The 18,617-nt window shown below is 40.4% G+C and overlaps 1 protein-coding gene across 1 annotated transcript in view; it reads left to right on the top strand.

The window, feature by feature from the left end:
- The window catches only part of plxna2 (plexin A2), a 167,905-nt gene that overhangs the window by 103,900 nt on the left and 45,388 nt on the right, over positions 1-18,617 (top strand). Inside the window, exons 7-13 of the mRNA XM_056732916.1 lie at positions 1,469-1,622; positions 3,645-3,741; positions 7,582-7,696; positions 9,267-9,467; positions 10,041-10,137; positions 11,089-11,288; positions 16,926-17,077. Of these exons, the coding sequence (XP_056588894.1) occupies positions 1,469-1,622; positions 3,645-3,741; positions 7,582-7,696; positions 9,267-9,467; positions 10,041-10,137; positions 11,089-11,288; positions 16,926-17,077 (1,016 nt within the window). The remainder of the gene's footprint in view (positions 1-1,468; positions 1,623-3,644; positions 3,742-7,581; positions 7,697-9,266; positions 9,468-10,040; positions 10,138-11,088; positions 11,289-16,925; positions 17,078-18,617) is intronic.

Raw genomic sequence — 18,617 nt, forward strand, 5'->3', positions numbered from 1 at the left:
AGGGTTAATGAGAAACGTTTTCAGTGTACAGTTTACCAATTTGAACCCAAATGCATAAATGCCTTTAAAAGCATGCATTTTATAGTCATTTAAAAAAAGTTAGTCAACAAAAATTTGTTTCATTAATGTTTTTTATGAAATTATTTACTGACAGTATAGGAAGCCGCATCCAGCAAGTCTCTGTGTGACAAAATTCCGTTGTCCAGATATTTGAGTCCCTGTATCACAGCTACCAGATTAAGATAATGAGACGGCCTGCGCTAAATTAGATGTTTCTGTCGAGCCTTACAACACGACAGGGTCACCTCTGCTCGTTGCATCGCGTGGCGAATGGAAGCTATCACCATGCCAACCAAGCCCATCCGCGTGATGCTGGTGAGCATGAAAAGCTGTGAAAGCGATCATATTTTCTTTTATTAGAAATGCTAGCAATGATTAGCCTTCTACACACAACGACAGCCGCTGAAAAAACACCCAGAGCGTTAACACGCAATGAAAGGAGCAAAGGCAAAACATAGCAACAGCACTCACGCCTCAACAATGTTGTTATGGGCAGACAGCGCTTGGTAGACAGAACTAACCACAAACAATGCCTTTTCTTAGCAGATATACAGCGAATAATAAGATCGCTAATTAGCGATTTTCTAGCCGTCAATAGCACCGCACCAATTTGCCAGCCTGAAGAGAGCAGAATGGAGTATTTGTGTGGTTTTGGGGGTAATTAGACACTTTACAGACATTCCTCAGAGTTTGAAATTTCAAAGGGAAGAACGGAGAAAGTGAAAGAGACGGGACGATATGTTTAGAAGGTGTGAATTTCAAAATGAGACCCTCAGCTTGGACAGTGAGAAGTAAAAATGAAGTGAGCCGTGAGATTCTTACAAATGTCACAGAATAATTATCTCCCGTAGCAGATGAAGGAACGCTCTGCTCTATTCTCTCGCCGTGTGAATGTGTGTATTTATAGCCGATGAGGTTTTGTCCTCTATGTGCCACCAGTTCCTCCGAGGGACTTCAGAAGACTAAGTGTGAGCTTTGAGAAGGTGTGAAGTGTAGACGGAGTTTGAAAACAGAACGGGATGGTTAAATGTCCAGATCCAAGCTCTTTGAGCAGAAGGCATCTTTATATGATTAGGTCTGAAATGATGGCTTGAGTTTATGTTATGCTGAGACCATCTGCTGTGCGCTATGCAATGCACTTTGCCCATTTATCTTTGTCCTCTTTCACACTCGAAGTCTGTTTCTCTTTTTGGAAATGTATTCGTGAATGAATACCAATCTACAAGTAAAGATTTTTAGATGTGAGAATATCAATATAAATGTATGAGGTAAGATATCGCAATATTTTGAAATATCGTCTTTTACATCATCATTTCACACACAAGTCGAGTTGATTCAATTTTCGCCGTTTCCAAGTCAGTCTTGTTCTTGCGTCGTCCAGTCTAAATTCCATCTTTCCTCTGTCTAGCTGCTGGTGAAAGTGACGGACGTTCCGGATCTTTCCGCTGGAATCACGTGCTCTTTTGGGAACCTGACGGAGGTTGAGGGAAGAGTGGATGGGAACCAGATTCTGTGTATATCTCCTGCCGCCAAAGATGTTCCCATCATCCCCACCGATCAAGGTGATCTCTCAACACATGCTGCTTTCAGTTCTCTTCTTTTTTATTGTTTTTTTGGTATATCTATACATCCATCCATCCTATTTTAAAAGTGAATTGTTGGATTATAATCTTTGAAAGTACCAATACAACTAATGTGCAAATGTTCCTAGCTGCATAACACCCCTTGAGTTTTCTCTCGCTCTTGCCTCCACGTACTCAACTTTTCCCATCAGTTCCATGTGCTCTATCAGTTGCCCTCTCATTCCCTGTAGTTTTGTCTTTATCTACCTGTTCCCCTAAGTGAGGCGATCTTTATTCTCAGCTATAGATGTACCGTTAATACACTCTCCCCGGTGTACCCGACAGCTGCGCATCCTAATGAGAGCTTCATTCGTCTGGTCCTCCCCCTCGCACACTCGAGCCATACCATTGATCCCACCGTCCACGTGAAACCATGGCTCTAATGAGACTAAGCTGACCCCGGGTCAGCCCCATGGATGCAGGCGTGCTCTCAGACACAGTCACGCCCATTACAGGTGACGAGCCCTCTGCCCTCTCCAAACCCGTAATTGCTCCAGGGAGAGTTTTATTCATGAGCGGTGATCAACAATTGGGTTCGGAGTCGTCTGTGGGTATGAACGGGTTGGGAAGGAGAACTGATCTGGGATCAGAGCACGGCATTGGACTGAGAATAATTAGATTTGATGAGCATTCAGCCAAATCGAAATGAAACTCAGCTCATGGGCACTCAGCTCCGCAGGGTTTGCTGTTGAGCCAATCATATGTACCGTAAATGTCACGTGACTAGTGACTAAAATGAGGTCATTACAGCTCTGTTTGGTTGCTGGTTTAACACCATATACATATAATTCAACATAATTCGTTGGCTTGTAAAAAGAGTACATTAATTTTTTCAAATGACTGCTAATAAAAATGCTTTTTGCAGCCAGATGGTGTATTTGCGACATCTTTCTGCACCGTTTGACCTCCAACCGAATGTTGCAATTTAAGGGATTGAATTACTGAATCATCATTTAACTTTTCAGTTAGTTGGCTTTACACAGCCACGTCATCGATTTAGTTTTTCTGGCTGCTGGTTTTAAAATACGTGAAAAAATTCCTACATGTGCTTTCTTTCTAACCTCCATTCAGAAGCAGATGGCTGTATATGCAGCAGACGTTGGCTGTGATTATCCGATTCGCAATAATCCCCCTACCAACCCCACTGTAAATGACAGCTCTGTTTACCCACAACCCCGCGTTCGTGTCGGGGAGCGTTATCCAATCAGTGGCCTCCCTCAGGTAAATGTCACGTAATCCCCCGGTGCTTCATATTTCCTGGCTGTCTCTCCAGCGGAGCATACGAGCATCGATTGCGTGTGGAAATACTGGCCACGAGTACGTGCATCGATTGAAGTCGTGGTGGGTGCAACTGATCGTATTCCAGTTAATATCCAGTCGCTGGGAGGCACTGGGCATTTGGGAAGAAAATAAATGGCACGCGGGATGAAAATGATGAAAATGACAACTTTGTAGCCTTCCGTCCAGTCATCCGTGTTATTGAGACAAAACGAGGCGCAGAAACAGGTGCGAAGGAGGGAAAGTTGCGCCTTGGAGGTCACGGCTGACTCCCACATGCTGTATGCTAGCTGAATCGCAGCCTGTTTGGGACAAGCTTGTGGGTTTTTTTGAGTGTGAAGTGTTGGCCGCTTATCACGATAGGAATTCTCCATGCTGCCACACTGCCAAACGCGATCGGCCTGGCTGCTGTGCCGCTCATGGGCCTGTTCCACATTAACAGCAGGGCTCAGCTGTGTTCGGTTACAATAGCGTGTCTTTACAAAGATGAAATATGCTCGCATCGGTTTAGATGCCACGCTCCGGGCATCGTTCGGCTGTAAGACTGCGGCGCGAGGAATGCCAAGTATTAATCAGAAGACAGCTTGAGTATGAGGAAAACCGAAATAGTGTGGCAAACAAAACTGTGGTGAACACACAACAGAATGTAATGTGACAAATGTGCTCTTTCTCTCTCTCGTTCAGACTGGTCTGGTGTGGAGCTCAGATTGAACTCGAAGGAAACGGGTCAGATGCTGATCAGCACTGAAGTGAAGTTCTACAACTGCAGTGTGCACCAGCTGTAAGTATACAATGACATCATCTTCACATGAGATGGCGTTTATATATCAAATGTTTATTTTAGACAACAATCAGCGTAAAGTGATCTGTTTTCTGTCATCATTTTTTCACCCTCGTGTTGCTCGAAACATGTGTATGACTCTCTCTTCTGTGACACACGGATGATAAGAAATGTCCATACAGTACAATGGAAATGAATGGGGTCTATTGTTATTTGGTTATCAACATTCTTCTAAATGTCTTTTGTGTTCTGCAGAAGAAAGAAAGTCATACCGGTTTAAAATGACAATCTTTTTAAACAAATTCACATTTGTGCCATTTACGTACGTTTTGCATCTGTGTACTTTTTCTGTAATATCAGAAATCGTCTCTTTTGTATTTGTCAGACCAAGTTTTAAAGGTCCAGTGTAGGAAAAAGCATGACTTTTATGTAAATAAATACATGTAAATGTAGGAAATTTAGCGGCATCTAGAGGTGAGGTTGCGAACTGCAACCAACGGCACACTCCAGCCCTCCTTTTCAAAGCACTACTCTGCCTGACACAGAGCTAAGATGTCATCACGGTTTTGGTGTTTTGCCGCAGTAGATTACGTATTTACGAAACAAGCTCTGTAGAGCAGTTTGTCCATTAAGGGCTACTGTAGAAACAACATGGTGAATTCCGTATAAGAGGACTCATGGTGTATGTAGATAGAAATAGTTCATTGTAAGATATAGAAAGATAACGCTACATTATGTAAGGTCTTTATACGTCTCTGATGACATAGTTATGTACTGTATATCATATTGCATTTGTGTCAATAGATCCTTCAAAAACGACACAGTTGACGTTGGAATTGAGTCAAAATATTTGGTTATCTAAGCTATAGTACGAAGGAGCAACCTGAACAATAAAATATCATTTGTTGTTCACTATTTATTCAAACTTTTTTTCGCTGGATGTTTGATGCATTATACACTCAGGGTTATAATACTGTGTGATATTAGTCTCTGTGAAGTATGACCACGCCATCGGAGTGGCTGATATATTTCTCACTTCCTGTTTCAGAGAGCATTATGTCGCACCACTCAGCCAGTTCTCTCCGCACGCTGTGAATTCTTCAGAAGTGTTATGCAACACACAAAACTGTGAATGTTTCGAGCCCAGCGGGCGTCTTGATAACATTCAAAGAGTTTATCGAAGCTGCGTTTGGCTCCGCACCAGATTCCCGCAACGCCGCGAGTCCGAACTCTTCGAACTGTGCCCGCTACCTCGACATTCCTCCCAGGTTGCACATTGCTGTGCCTGGACCTCGCAGTTATAAAAAGACTCCATTAGGGCAAATGCCGTCTGATTGCTTGACATTTCTCAAGTGTAGTGACTGAGATGTCTGAATTGCTGAATCTAAGTGTTTGGTGGGTTTGTACTCTGGCTGGCAGCATCGCTGTCTATCACAGCGTAATTCCACTTCATCTATAGTATTGAGTGATCGGAGAGTTTGACGGCATCTCTGCTCTCTCCGGGAGGCCAGTTGATGAACGACAGTTTGTGTTCTGATTTGTATTGGTACCACGTTCCCGAACTCTCTTCGCATCCGTGTTTGCATATTTTTTGCCGTTTATATTCATAGCCCGTGTATGCGTTTTCATCTCGCATACGTCTCTGGTGTCTTCTGTGAAGAACAGATGCTGTGCGATGCTGGAGATCACAGTGCCCAGGTAGCTGGAAGCTTGCTATAAGGCACAGGAAGACGTAGCTTCCGATGGATCCTATTGGCTGGCGCTGAGAGGCTCACCCCTCTCCTTTTACAGCCAGTTCCCTCCTTTCCTACACTTCCTTGCTGTCTCACACCCATGTTGCAAAAGCTGGAACTAATCAAAAAACACCCTGTATCTTATCCCTGGCAGACCTCACACAGTTTGGTGGTTCCACAGGGGATTGTGGGTAAACAGAGGCAGGATAGCCCCTCGCTTAGTGGTTTACTCTTCAGCCTGGTCGTTTGGCTAATCCTACCAAGAAGTCCTACGCTTTCCTTTTGCGTTAAATGTTTTTAAAAGCGGTAATTTATCTGGAGTTCCCATGTGAAGCAACAAAGTGATTAAGGCTCACCGTAATATGCTACACGAATCACAGTTTGTGTGCTCTTTCGCCGTCCAATCAGCTTTGCCCATGTGAGTCCTATGGCCCAAGTGAACGCCTGCTCTCATGAATATTTTAGCATAAGCACTAGTGCATAATTTAACCGGGATGCAAAAAAAATACATTCTTGGACGCCAGAGTGCTGTAGAGGTTTATTGCCCTAGATGCGCCCCCAGGATTCCACAACGTCAAACACATGACATACAGTATTCCTCTACAAACAAAACAAGGCTTGCTCGCACAAGCTAGGAATTAGGGAACTCATGCAAATGTTTTATGGGAACATGTCGGTATTGTGGATTCGGGACGTCTTTATTGTGAGCTTTACTCTTCTGCATGTACTGTAAATGATGAAGAAATAACATTGCTCTTGTGTCAATTGATCTCCGGGTCTGGCAATAGCACTTTTAGCATAGCTTAGCATAGATCCTTGAATCCAATAAACGTCCTTGATTATTACGCCGGGATTGGAGTATAGTTCCTTTTGAACGTGATGCTACTGGTCTAATTGGATTCAATTATCAATGCTAAAAGTGAAATCAACAGACCCGGAGATCGGCTAAATAGATTCCAAAGCTGTAAAACTCGACTTATTAACTCTGGGCGAGTTGGAGATTTCCATTTTGATTTCCATTTTTAGGTGAACCATCCCTTTAAAAGAAATGGTTGTCCAAGACTTATTGTTGACTAAATACCTTAACTAAATCCAAATATGTGACCCTGGATCACAAAACCAGTAGCACGGGAACATTTTTAGTTAAAGCCAAAAATACATTGTATGGGTCAAAATGATCGATTTTTCTTTTATGCCAGAAATGATTAGTATATGAAGTAAAGATCATGTTCCATGAAGATACTTTATACATTTCCTACCTTAAATATATCAAAACTATATTTTTGTGAGTGGATGTCCACTTTTGATGTAAATCAAAATTTAGATTTTTTGGCAACCTCAGATTCCAGAGTTTTAAACTGTTGTATCTCAGACAGATATAGCCCTATTCTAACAACTCATATATCAAAAGAAAGCTTATTTATTCAACTTTCATATGATGTAAAAATCTCAGTTTCGAAAAATTGACCCATAAGACTGGTTTTGTCGTCCAGGGTCACATATATATTAAATACAAATGTATTTACTTTACGATTCACTACATTTGATTATTACTAGAGATTGTTATTCATTTTATATAATTCTTTAAGTTTGTAATAATTTTGCAATATGATGTTATTGCAAATCATATGTTGCACTATAGCTGTCTTCACACAGGCTGAATGTCTTAACTTGATACGTGATGATTGTACAGCTGAGGTCGAGTGTGTCTGTATGAGGGCTTTTGAGGCAGACACTGGCTCTACATACTAATTTTGACAGTCCACTTTTAATTTAGTCAGCAATAAGCGGCAAAGGTCAAGAACTCAGCAGTGGCGGTCTCAATGGCACAGCATCATCCCCAGTGCTCATCTAAGACTCAGAGCTGAGTTATTACTGAATACTTTCACAAAACCTTTTAGAAAGGGCTTTGGATCATAAGTAAGGGCACTTTATTCGAGAAACTGATCCTAGACCAGCAGATGAGATGAGTGAGATAAGGAAATTTCAAGATGAAGTCGTAACCGATGTGTGAGGGTTAGCAGCTGGGTGTTGTAAGTGTTTACCTCATGTAGAACAAAGCCATCTCTCTTGTTCTAACATGGTGTTTTTTTCTCTTCTTCTTAAGATGTCTTTCATGTGTGACCAGTTCCTTTCGATGCCACTGGTGCAAATATCGAAACCTCTGCACTCATGACCCCTCCAGCTGCTCCTTCCAGGAGGGACGCGTCAACGCTTCGGAGGTACACACACACACACACACACACACATCGAACAGCTGTGTGTATGAGGTCAAGGTCTCACGGTGGCGCTCATCACAGTGGCAAATCTACAAGATCACAAGCCGTTGGGAAGAGCTTCCAATAATAGAAAGTGTGTGTGAAGTCGAGGGCCGGTGAGCCTGTGTTTGTGCGCTTGCAGGTGTTCGGCTGATCAATGTGCTACATTACACCCTGTCAGGTGGTAAACACACTCGCTCACCCTCTCACAGCGAGCAATTAGCAGTCGATATCCAGAATATTCTCCATCACAGCACACACAGGCTTCCCACTTATTCACGCACAACCATATGCGCTAATAAACACACACACACTTAAGCAGGCGAAAACCCCTTACGGTGTGACATCGATCATTTCTGCATTTGCATAATTGTGTTATTTAAACAGAATAGGAGTTTACCCACAAAGCAAAAAATATTTAAAGAATTCCTAAAAAAAATCCTGTACATTTCAATTTCTGTCAATCTAACTGCAGATAGGTGGTTTTTGATTAAGTAATAAAAACTAAAAAAATATAGCTAATACAATAAAACACCATAAAATCATGATAACATAACATAAAAATGTGATTAGTAGTCTTCTTTTGCTATAGTAAAAATACTGTTATGTGAAGTACACAACCACTGTAAGCATTGCACGATTTCACACACGGCCAAAATTTATTACGACACAATGAATAACTATCAAAAGTTGCAATTAATTGCCGCAACATTTACTGTATATCCAACACAATCTCACAAGAATTCGAAACTTTGTCACGAACTGGCTTATTTGTATAAATTCGTATAATGTAATTTATATGGTTAAGTACGATTTTCTTTTGCGCTAGTAACGTTAGGTTTAGATGGGGGGTTAGAGGAGCTGCTTCAGTTTAGCTTTTTTCTAATAATCGAACGTTTTCGTAATATTAACAATGTAAGTAAGCCACCTCATTGTATATAATATAACAATTTATAATATTTTCAATTTATATTTATATTTTAGTTTATATTAATTGTTATGAAATAAACTAGCCTCCGGACCTTTATCGTTAATGATTCTTTGCGGAGGTCTACTGAAAATTTAAGTTTGGGCCACATATTGACGTTTATTTATATCTTCTACTTTATGTGCCTTGCAAAGTATGTTTGGCTTTAATCCGTAGTCATATTCCGTTACTATGACAATTTATGAAATTAGCTTTAAATCCACAATCTATCCACGTGTGTGTGTGTGGGGGGCTATAGGAGAGACACTAGGGACTTCTCTCACGGGCTGACCTACTAGCACACAACATGACTACATACAGCTTTTAGACAGTAACAGTTGAGATGCTTTTAAAGAGCATCTGGGGCATCCCACATTGTAAAGTGTGCGTGTTTCCGTGTACGCTGTACAAGTTTTTAGAAGGTCTTTTTGGATTCATCTGTCATGTTCTCTGCTAAGCACCGTCAGATGGCATTTTGCTGTAAATGTTCATGTTAGAGGGAGGTTAGGTTGTTACATGTGCTTGTCCCGACTATCCGTTCACCTTTTGCTCCCTTTGCTCCTGCAGGACTGTCCTCAGTTGGTCCGCTCTGAGGAGATTCTGATACCGGCAGGAGAGGTGAAGCCCATTACGCTGAAAGCCCGGAATCTTCCTCAGCCCCAGTCGGGTCAGCGCGGGTACGAGTGTGCGTTACACATACAAGGAGTCAGTCACAGAGTGACCGCTCTCAGGTTCAACAGCTCCAGCGTGCAATGCCAAAACAGCTCGGTATGTCACACGCATGTATATCCGAATAATACCCAGCCAATAGTGTGCGGTATCTCTAACTTCCTGTTTCCTGACCAATTCGAGTGTTATCCAAACTTGTTGTTATTTTTGTGATTACATTTTGTGCTAGTCTGTTTTGTGATGTTGTTATGAACCATGTTGCGACATTGGTTTGCCCAGTATTTTTCAGTTTCTCTTGTTCACACTCGAACACAAACACACACAGTTGAGATAAGGTTGGAGGCGGTTGGAGCAGACTGCCCAAGCTGTAGAAATTTTAAAAGTGTTCCCTGTTCCTCCGACTGATGATGCAAGTCTGGAGTAACTCAATAACCGGACTAATCCAGTCGAACCACCTCGAACACACCCACCCGCTATCATTCTCCTCTCATTCTTTCCCTCTTTCTGTGTCTGTCTCTCTCATGGTCTTTAGCTGAATCTTGCAATCAATATTTGACATGCCAAAGACAAAGTTCAATAAAACATAAACTAAACTAAACTGTATATTATGGCAGTGTTTGCACTATAAGAATACTGTTATCATCTCTCTCTCTTTCTCTCTCTCTCTCGCAGTATTTGTATGACGGCTTGAGAATCAGCGAGCTGCCGGTGGACTTCTCTGTGGTGTGGAATGGAAACTTTATCATTGATAATCCTGAGAATATCAAAGGTATTACACAATGTCAAAAATGAAAAGTTGACTTTACTTTAAATTTCAAGGCAACTTTCTTGGCCAAATAGTTCACCTAACTCAATTAAGTGAGTAAAGTCACATGACTGTCCATTGAAAAAAAATAGTTGAACCAACTTAAAATAAATATGCAAAAATCTAATTTCTGAGTTCACTCAACTATGGATTTATTTGACCCAACTCAAAAGATTATGTTTAATATAACGTTAATATTTAATTTAAACACTGGAATAGTTTTTTGAGATTACACAGTTTGGCAAGTTGGTCAAACTTATTGACGCGCTTTGGACAATCACTTTGATATCAAAGTATATTCAACAAAAATAATCTTTGTTGGTACCACATTTTGACAAATTTTTATTCTTCTACTAAAAAAACTTTGTTCAAGTTACTTTATTACCTTAGTTGGGAGAACAATTTGAAATTGGGTTTTTTACACTGCATAAACATACTATTTATTTTAATATCATTGAAATTGAAACTCATGTTATCTTGGATGACTGCCATTGACTTGGCCAAAGTTGATGTCTTTTTAAACCATCTCTTGCAGACCCAAATTTAAAGTGACCCACCAAATTACATGTGGTATCTACACTTACTAAGATCCATTTGTCTGTCCTTATTTTATGAGAAAAAATATGAAATGTGACTAAAATGTTATCTGATGTTACAGTTGGAGACCCTGTTGATATCATCAAAACTTATCGAACTACACCTGAACTTAAAACTTAATAGTTTTACCAAATTCCTGGAACATTATTTGTTGTTTTTAAATAAAATGCTGGATTTATTTCTCAGTATGCTCATCTCAGTGTTGACCAGAAAGCCATCAGTCCACTGTAACTGTCCAAACATATCAACCTTTAGGGTAGACTGATGGCAGACTGATATTGATTATCGGTAACTGTGAGAATCCCCCATATCCCACAGTGCACCTGTACAAGTGTGGCGCTCAGAGGGACAGCTGTGGTGTGTGTCTGAAGGCGGAGAGGAAGTTTCAGTGTGGTTGGTGTAGTATGGAGGGCCGCTGCACCCTACGCCAGCACTGTCCCATGTCCAACCCCTACACCAGCCGCTGGCTGCACCTCGGCAGTACCAACGTGAAGTGCACCAACCCACGAATCACAGAGGTGCGTCACGCAAACATACAATACATGCTCATGAGTCCTCTTTACAAGCTTGCTATTTTCCGTTTTGTGCCAACATTTGTTATGTAGTTCAAGTTAGTAAGTCTTATTCGGAGAGTTAAGTTCTTTGAACACATAAATCCACTTTTTTGAGTCAAGAAAGAAATCCCAAAGGGGATTTTGTAGCAAAGTGCATTTTCAGTGAATACTGAAGCTTTTCTACATTAAAGGCTTTAAGGCCCTTCATACAAAGGATGAAACTGTATCGATTACTATATAGCAATGCTTCAAAAATCCACATCACAACCATAACAACAACGTTTGGATTACTTTAAAAGCATTTTTTACCAGCTGATGAATGACAAAACATTACAGCCAATCACAATTCATTTTACGTTTAAAGAGATGGCACTTTTAAAATGCTTAGAATGGACACAATGATTTCCTCATTGGTGTGGGCGCGAAATATAAATGTTTTTTTTTCCTTTCCTGCCATAAAGCGTTTCCAAATGCTTCTCTACTCAAAGTGTATTTAGTATGAAGTCTTCTACAGTAGTTTGGACACACACACACACTTGCATGGAAATGTATTCCCGGTTAGCTCATATTCTTACTCTTCGGTCCGTCTGCGAGCTCTTTATTGATGCTGCTATTTCTAGTGAAAGGTGAGTCGTGTGTGTATCAGAAAAATATTTCTCTCTCTTTCTCAGTGTCACCCTCCATCATCAGTCATGCTAGACGCCAATATCTCACGTTTTGTAGTAATTAACGCAATGTTAGAACGCTGATGGCGTACTGCGAGGCTTGTGTGTGTGTGCTCTGAGAGAGAGAGGACGACATGGTGTTTAATTAGTTTGGGTAACGCACCAGTGCTCTGTGTTTAAAGTACCTGCTCATTGATTCATGCGGCCCTTTGCAGTCTGCGTGTCACGAGGTGTGGACCCGTGTGCACACGAGACAATTAAAAAGTAAAGTTGTGACTTCCTGTTGTCTGGTTTAATTTAGAATAGTTGGATGAGATTAAGAACCGTGAGGTGAATGGATTTGGGGTTTGGCGAAGGAGAGAGTTCGTATCGTTTTTTCTGTTTTTGTTTATACAGAATGTGAATGTGCATTGTTATTGAGTATTATTTTGCACTGGTTTGCCGATACACTGTGCGCACATCGAACGAGAGAGCGGTGTGAGATCAACAAAAATGCTTGGGTGGACTAATAGAAATATTGATGAACTTGATGTTGTTTTTTGTCTGAATTTGTAAGCTGATTTGTACAAATACACAGACATTAGTGAGATCTCCCTACAGGAAGATGACGCTCATGAATGATTAATGCTTCTATTAAGCAGCGCTCTGCCCCTCCTCTAAAGCGTCATTAATATGAATGAGTCTTAAGCCTTCAGTAAAAGCAGAGGGTTAGGCATCAAATGAATTGTGGAGGAAAGGCACTTGAAGCTGGTCTAGACGCTGCTCTTTGCTTCAGATGGTCCCTGAGCCTCGTCTTAGCGGTTAAGTCACGGAAAGGATGATGTCAGTTCGTGCCCCGAAGAGCTGATAGGGGATCAGCGATGAGATCTTTTGGAAAATTTGGGGTTATTGGGGCATTGTTTATGCATTTTGTGTATAATGTATATAAGCGAAGTTGATTTGGCCAATAAACGTGCAAGTTTCACGTAATGGGAAAGTACGTTTTGCATGTAGAACTTCACAAGCTTTTGCAACCACATTCAGTATGCGTTCTTATTTTCTTGTTCGGCTCAACGCATCAGCCCAAAACTTGGGAAATAATGGACTAAATACACACGGACAGCAATAGAGAGCGTCTGCAATGAACGTAGTCATGAATAAATAATATGGCCCTGATAGAGCATTCTCTCCTTTCCGAGATACAACCTCACGTGTCTGTTGACAGAGAATTCGGCTCAGCGCACTCAACCACAAATCCCAATTTTAAAACCACGTTCAAGTCCCCCGTCACTTTCATTCTTTACTTAAACAGTTTCCCACTTGGCGGAAGTTCAAAAACAGGCCCTTCTTTTCTCCATTTTCCTTTTCACTCTTTATCGCCGCCAACCACAGGGACATTTAAGAGCAAATAAAGCGTTTAGTATGCAGTTTATGCAGCACGAAACAAGCCATAAGCCGGGTTTTATCAAGCCCATAAATTGCATCTCGGCGCGAATTTGGGACGTGCTTGAATCAGCTGAAAAGACTCGGTCGCGGTAACAAATCACACCTTTCATCTTCCACCACACACTTTCATTACAGCTTCCTAATTATACGCAGCAATTGAGCTCGTGAAAACTCTCCAAGGATGGGAAATACATCCCCATTTAGACTCGAACGTGCTGGTGTTGAGCATTAGCATCTCTCCATCACTTGGCAAGAGAGACTGACACTTTCCGACAAATTTTTCAAAGCCTTTGTACCCTATGATGCGGTGCGCCAAATTCATGCCTTTTCTGGAGGATCCACTTTTTATGCCCCAGTGCGTGCTGCATCAAAATCAAGCATTTTCAATATACATTCTAGATGTATAATTTGGCTCTGAAATGATGTCACCAAACTTGCTTTCTTTTTTATCCAAGGAATTCCGGCGGTGTTTATAAAGGGAAGTTCGTCTGCGGTTGACTGGAAATGTAAATCAAGGCTCTTCCTACCTTTTTCCCAATATCTTGTTTCGCTTAAGTCTCATTACAGAGCTAAAAGGCTTCTGTTGTCAAATGTTGATTTTAAAGGGATTACACACTGACTGGCCATATAGGAGAGACTTGCATAAGAAATGAAGAGACTTCCTGTCTATCGTCCAAATGCTTTTAAGACGCGACACTGGCCCATACCTGTGTATCTTGTGTCTGTTTTTGTCGGTTCGTGTCAGTGTAACTTAAAGGAAGGGCAAGCAGTTGGAACCGTGAGAAGCATCGAGATGTTCTGTGAAGGTCTTCATTGTGTCCGGGCTCAGAAGCAGACGGTCACTTTTCTAATGAGGGTGAAATTGCAGCGGTGCATGATTGCGGCTCTGGAACTGGCAGCCAAACATTCTGCAGTTCTGGGTGGCGGCGGATGCCGTCGGCGGGGTCAAACAAGGCAGCGCTTCCCCTTGGAGTGGGCGGAAGAGACTTTGAAGTATTGAGTCAATGATGAAGATATTTATGCATGTGTGAATAAAGGCCATTTGATGTCTGTAATGGTCAGTCGGAACAGAATCATGTTTGGTGAATCTGGAATGAGAGTTATAAAATATTCTGAGCTGAGTAGAGGTTTGATCCAGAAGCCATCATTGTGTATTTATGGATACAGTGCTATGAGAGCAGAAGCGACGTAGCCGGCTGAGATTTTAGTGGAAGTACGTCATTGTCCCGTGTGCATTTAAAGCTGTACATTTTGCTCATCAAATTTTTGACAGCGACAGATCAAGTTTGCCATTGTGAATCAAGGAGAAGGAAGTTTGCAAAAAAATTATCTATCTGGTAATTTTTGCATATTTTTAACAAAAATAATTAACGCAAAGAACAATCAATTCTGTAAGTTGTAGATGACTAGTATAGTACAGAGTATGCTGATCACTGCATGCTGTTTCTAGTATAATATTTAGTATAAAAATGCATTCTCACAATGTTTCATTTAAAGAATGTCACCTGGTTATTATTTAAGTAAAAATACTCTTATTTTGATACATTTCTGGGTCTTTGCTATTTTAGTTTTCACAAAAGAGATGCAAGTTTTTGTAGATTTCACATTCATCACAATAGAATTGTGAAGTAAGCGCTGTGGTATTTGTTCTGCATTTTGGCAAAGTAGTCGTTCTTTCTGCTTATTTTTATGCTTTTAGAAAATTGGCATAATGTGCATAGCATACGCCACTGCGTACTTTTTGAAAAATAGGAAGTGTTACGCTATTTCGAACATACTGTACCCATATGGTGCTCTGGAACCAGACTTCAAAAGTTTTTCATAGTTAATCTGATGCTGACTTAGACTGAAGTGAATAAATATAGCTTTGCATTCTTTCTCTCTGTTTTTCCATCTGTTCCCTTCCTTGTTTACATGTGTTTCCTGCTCCGGTCCTGCGTGCACAGGAAGGAATAAAAGATTCATGCACTTCCACTTTAAAGTACTGCAGTGACACACCTACTTTAGATTCTAACCAATTACTGTCCACTAAACTCAGCCTGCCCTTCACTGTTTCTGTTGGGTGACTGCATCATCTAGATCAGAAGCAGGCACAGGTTACTTCGGTCATGTTGATGTAACTTCCACATGACTGCACACAAATGGTTTATTGATTGTGCATGTAGTGGCTGAACTGCATATGTAGACTCTTGGTTACTCAGATGCTCCCTTCATTGGCCTCTCTCTGTGATATTTGGATCTGGAGAAGGTCCAACACTGAGCTTCTCTTGGGCTTTTACAGCACAGAAGGCTTTGTGCCACCCAGAGCCAAGGTCACGCTGAGTGGCCATATTGTATTTTATGAGAGGGTGGGCTGCACTGAAATCTAAAATGGCCTTGTGTTAGATTTATTAGCCGTGGCAACAGTATGCAGATCTGACTGTAAAATTTTAAAGCACTGTGCAAAAAGAAGTTTGCGTTTTTTCATTTATCACAATGTGAACACACAAAAGAAGTTTGTGCTTATGGAAGTTTCGTCTGTTATATGTATTATAAAATATTATACTGTATGTATTTTATTATAATATTGTATTATAATGTGATTTATGTGTGTGCACCGAGGATGATATAGTTTAAAACACTTAAAACATTTCAGTTATTTGAAAACAAATACAATATAGGCCCAAATATTGCTTTGAAAATAACAACTTAAACGATTAAATCATTTCTGTTAATTAAAATAAAATAAAAAGCATAAATATTATTGAAATATTTAAAACTAAACAAAAATTAGAATTGTTACACTGAAATAAGATTGAATTGAGGAACAAAATGATTAACTGAAATTAAATGAAAAATGTAACTGAAATATAAATAAATTAAACTGTAATATCAATATAATAAAAACAAATAAATAATCCAATAATATATAAATGTGATAGAATAATATAATGTAATAAAATGTAACTAAAATTAAAAATAATTAAAATACAAAAGGCATTACAAAATAAAAGCTAGAATGTTAGTAAAATATGAAAAAAAAACAATTTAATAAGTTGTGTTGTGTACATGTAACCCTCGTCACTATATTTACAGTATAGCACAATTTTAAACAGTAAAACACAATTTTAAACTGCAAAATACACACAAAAAATATTCAAAGTTTAAATTTTCTTTTGCAAAAAGACATTCCCTTACATTCCCTTGCATGTACACTAAGGATGATAGATGAAGTTTCTACAGTATACACCGAACATTAATGTACACTTTTGCCAGGTTTTTGTCACATCTGGTTCTACAGTTTAATGTGTATTTAACACTGTTAAAACACTATATTGACCAGTCAGCATCTAAGACCAGAACTATCCATTTTATAAATATTCTATAGAGGTCCAATGCTGTGTGTTCTGAACCTATTGTTTTATGCATGTTTACCGTATTGCTGACAGAGTTCAAATCTTGAATCTTTTCCAAGAAAGGGTTGCTGAACGTGCTCACGAATGCATCATTAACTCTTTCTCTCCTGTCGCAGGTGACACCAGTGGCCGGACCACCTGAAGGGGGCACTAGAGTGACTATCCGCGGCATCAATCTCGGTCTGTCCTTCTCCGACATGATAAACAACGTACAGGTGGCAGGAATCCAGTGCACCCCGAAAGAGGACGGCTACATCATCGCTGAACAGTACGTGATGACCTCAGACAAAGTCGTGCTATGAAACTAGTTTCGCTTATGTTTCATCTTCCTGAAAACAGCAGGAGCTGAAAAAAATGTGCATGAAAAGCTGTTTCATGGGGAAAGAAATGTTATTCCACCTCAGGTTTTCATGTAGTTTGCTTCAAAGCACAGCAAGCTGAGTACATTAAACACACACACAAGGTCCAAGTGTCTTTGATGTCCTAATTGCTGACCGACCAATCAGGTTTGAGTATGAGAGGCAGGCCTGGTTGTGGCACTCCGTTCTGCTCGAGTGACTGTGCCGCGGCATCTTGTCTGACAGAAACATCTTCACAAAGGCAGAAAAACACTTGTGTATGAAAGGCCGGTTGTCAACGGTGACCAGCGCTCTAATTAGAGTCGAGACAGACTGACTTTGGTCTGCACCGGCTGAAGGATCCAGTCGTCAGCATCTGTTTGTGTTTACTCTGTTAATTGTGTCATTAACACTGTTTGTTTTCTTCTTGAGTAAATGTACTTGCGGTAGTATTTCATCATTAATACCAGACCTCGCTAAAACACATAGGGGCCAAAAGAGCAAAAGCTTGATGATTCTAAGCTATGTTTTGTGCGTTTGCCTACGTAATGCATTTTTCTTGCTAGGACATGCAGAAAAAATGTGCGCTTATGCAGACACAGGTTTGTCTGCGTGCTTAAAGTTAGTCTCACCTGGAAATACATTTTTAATCGAAAGAGCATATGGTCCTGTCTCCAAAAAAGGCGAGTGGTGATGCTCAGACAAAGCAACTTTTGATAGCACCCCAGAGCAAGTGTTTACACTTTAAATAGTCATAGGAAAATAAACGTAGGAATCAAAGTACACGGTCATCACTATAGAGGTACATGTGATGTTTCCAGTTGTCTTTATTTAGTACAAGATGAGTGTCATCTTGCCTTGACTCAAATTATGCTTTTCCAAGGCATGCAAATATCCTGTAGTGTCTGTTTTGGGAAAGCATGACCCCACAATGCCTTTCTATGCCGCTGAGGTGGGTACAGACGGAGAATGTGCGGTAATTGAAATGCACGGCATGCAGGCCGTCTGTAGGAGGCAGATTTGTCAGCACCTCTCCACTGACAGCAGTTTAATCTGAGCGGGGCAGAGCAGAGCCGAGTGGGAGGGGATTCATTTGTATGGAGCAGTGGAGGGGTGGCTGGAGGAAATGGGGGATACGCTATTGGACTCCATCAAACCAGCAGATGGGGGGCACAACAGAAGCCAGAATAGTTGTGCATACATCGTTTATACTCTATTATATTAAAAGTTGTAAATATAACAACGCAAAACCTTATATTTAAACGTTTAAATTTAGTTTTGAATTGTTTTTATATAACTTAAAGGCCTCGTTTAAAATTAATGTAACATTTATGCAACATTCATGCAACATGTTCATCATTGATATGTTGCTTGCGTTTTTAATTTCCATTTGTTTCTGTTTTTTCCTTTAATTTTATACTTTTAAAAGAAGAGTTTACCTTCAAAATGAAAGTTCTGTCATCTTTTACA

Source organism: Triplophysa dalaica, chromosome 20, assembly GCF_015846415.1.
Source record: "Triplophysa dalaica isolate WHDGS20190420 chromosome 20, ASM1584641v1, whole genome shotgun sequence".
Taxonomy (NCBI): Eukaryota; Metazoa; Chordata; class Actinopteri; order Cypriniformes; family Nemacheilidae; genus Triplophysa; species Triplophysa dalaica.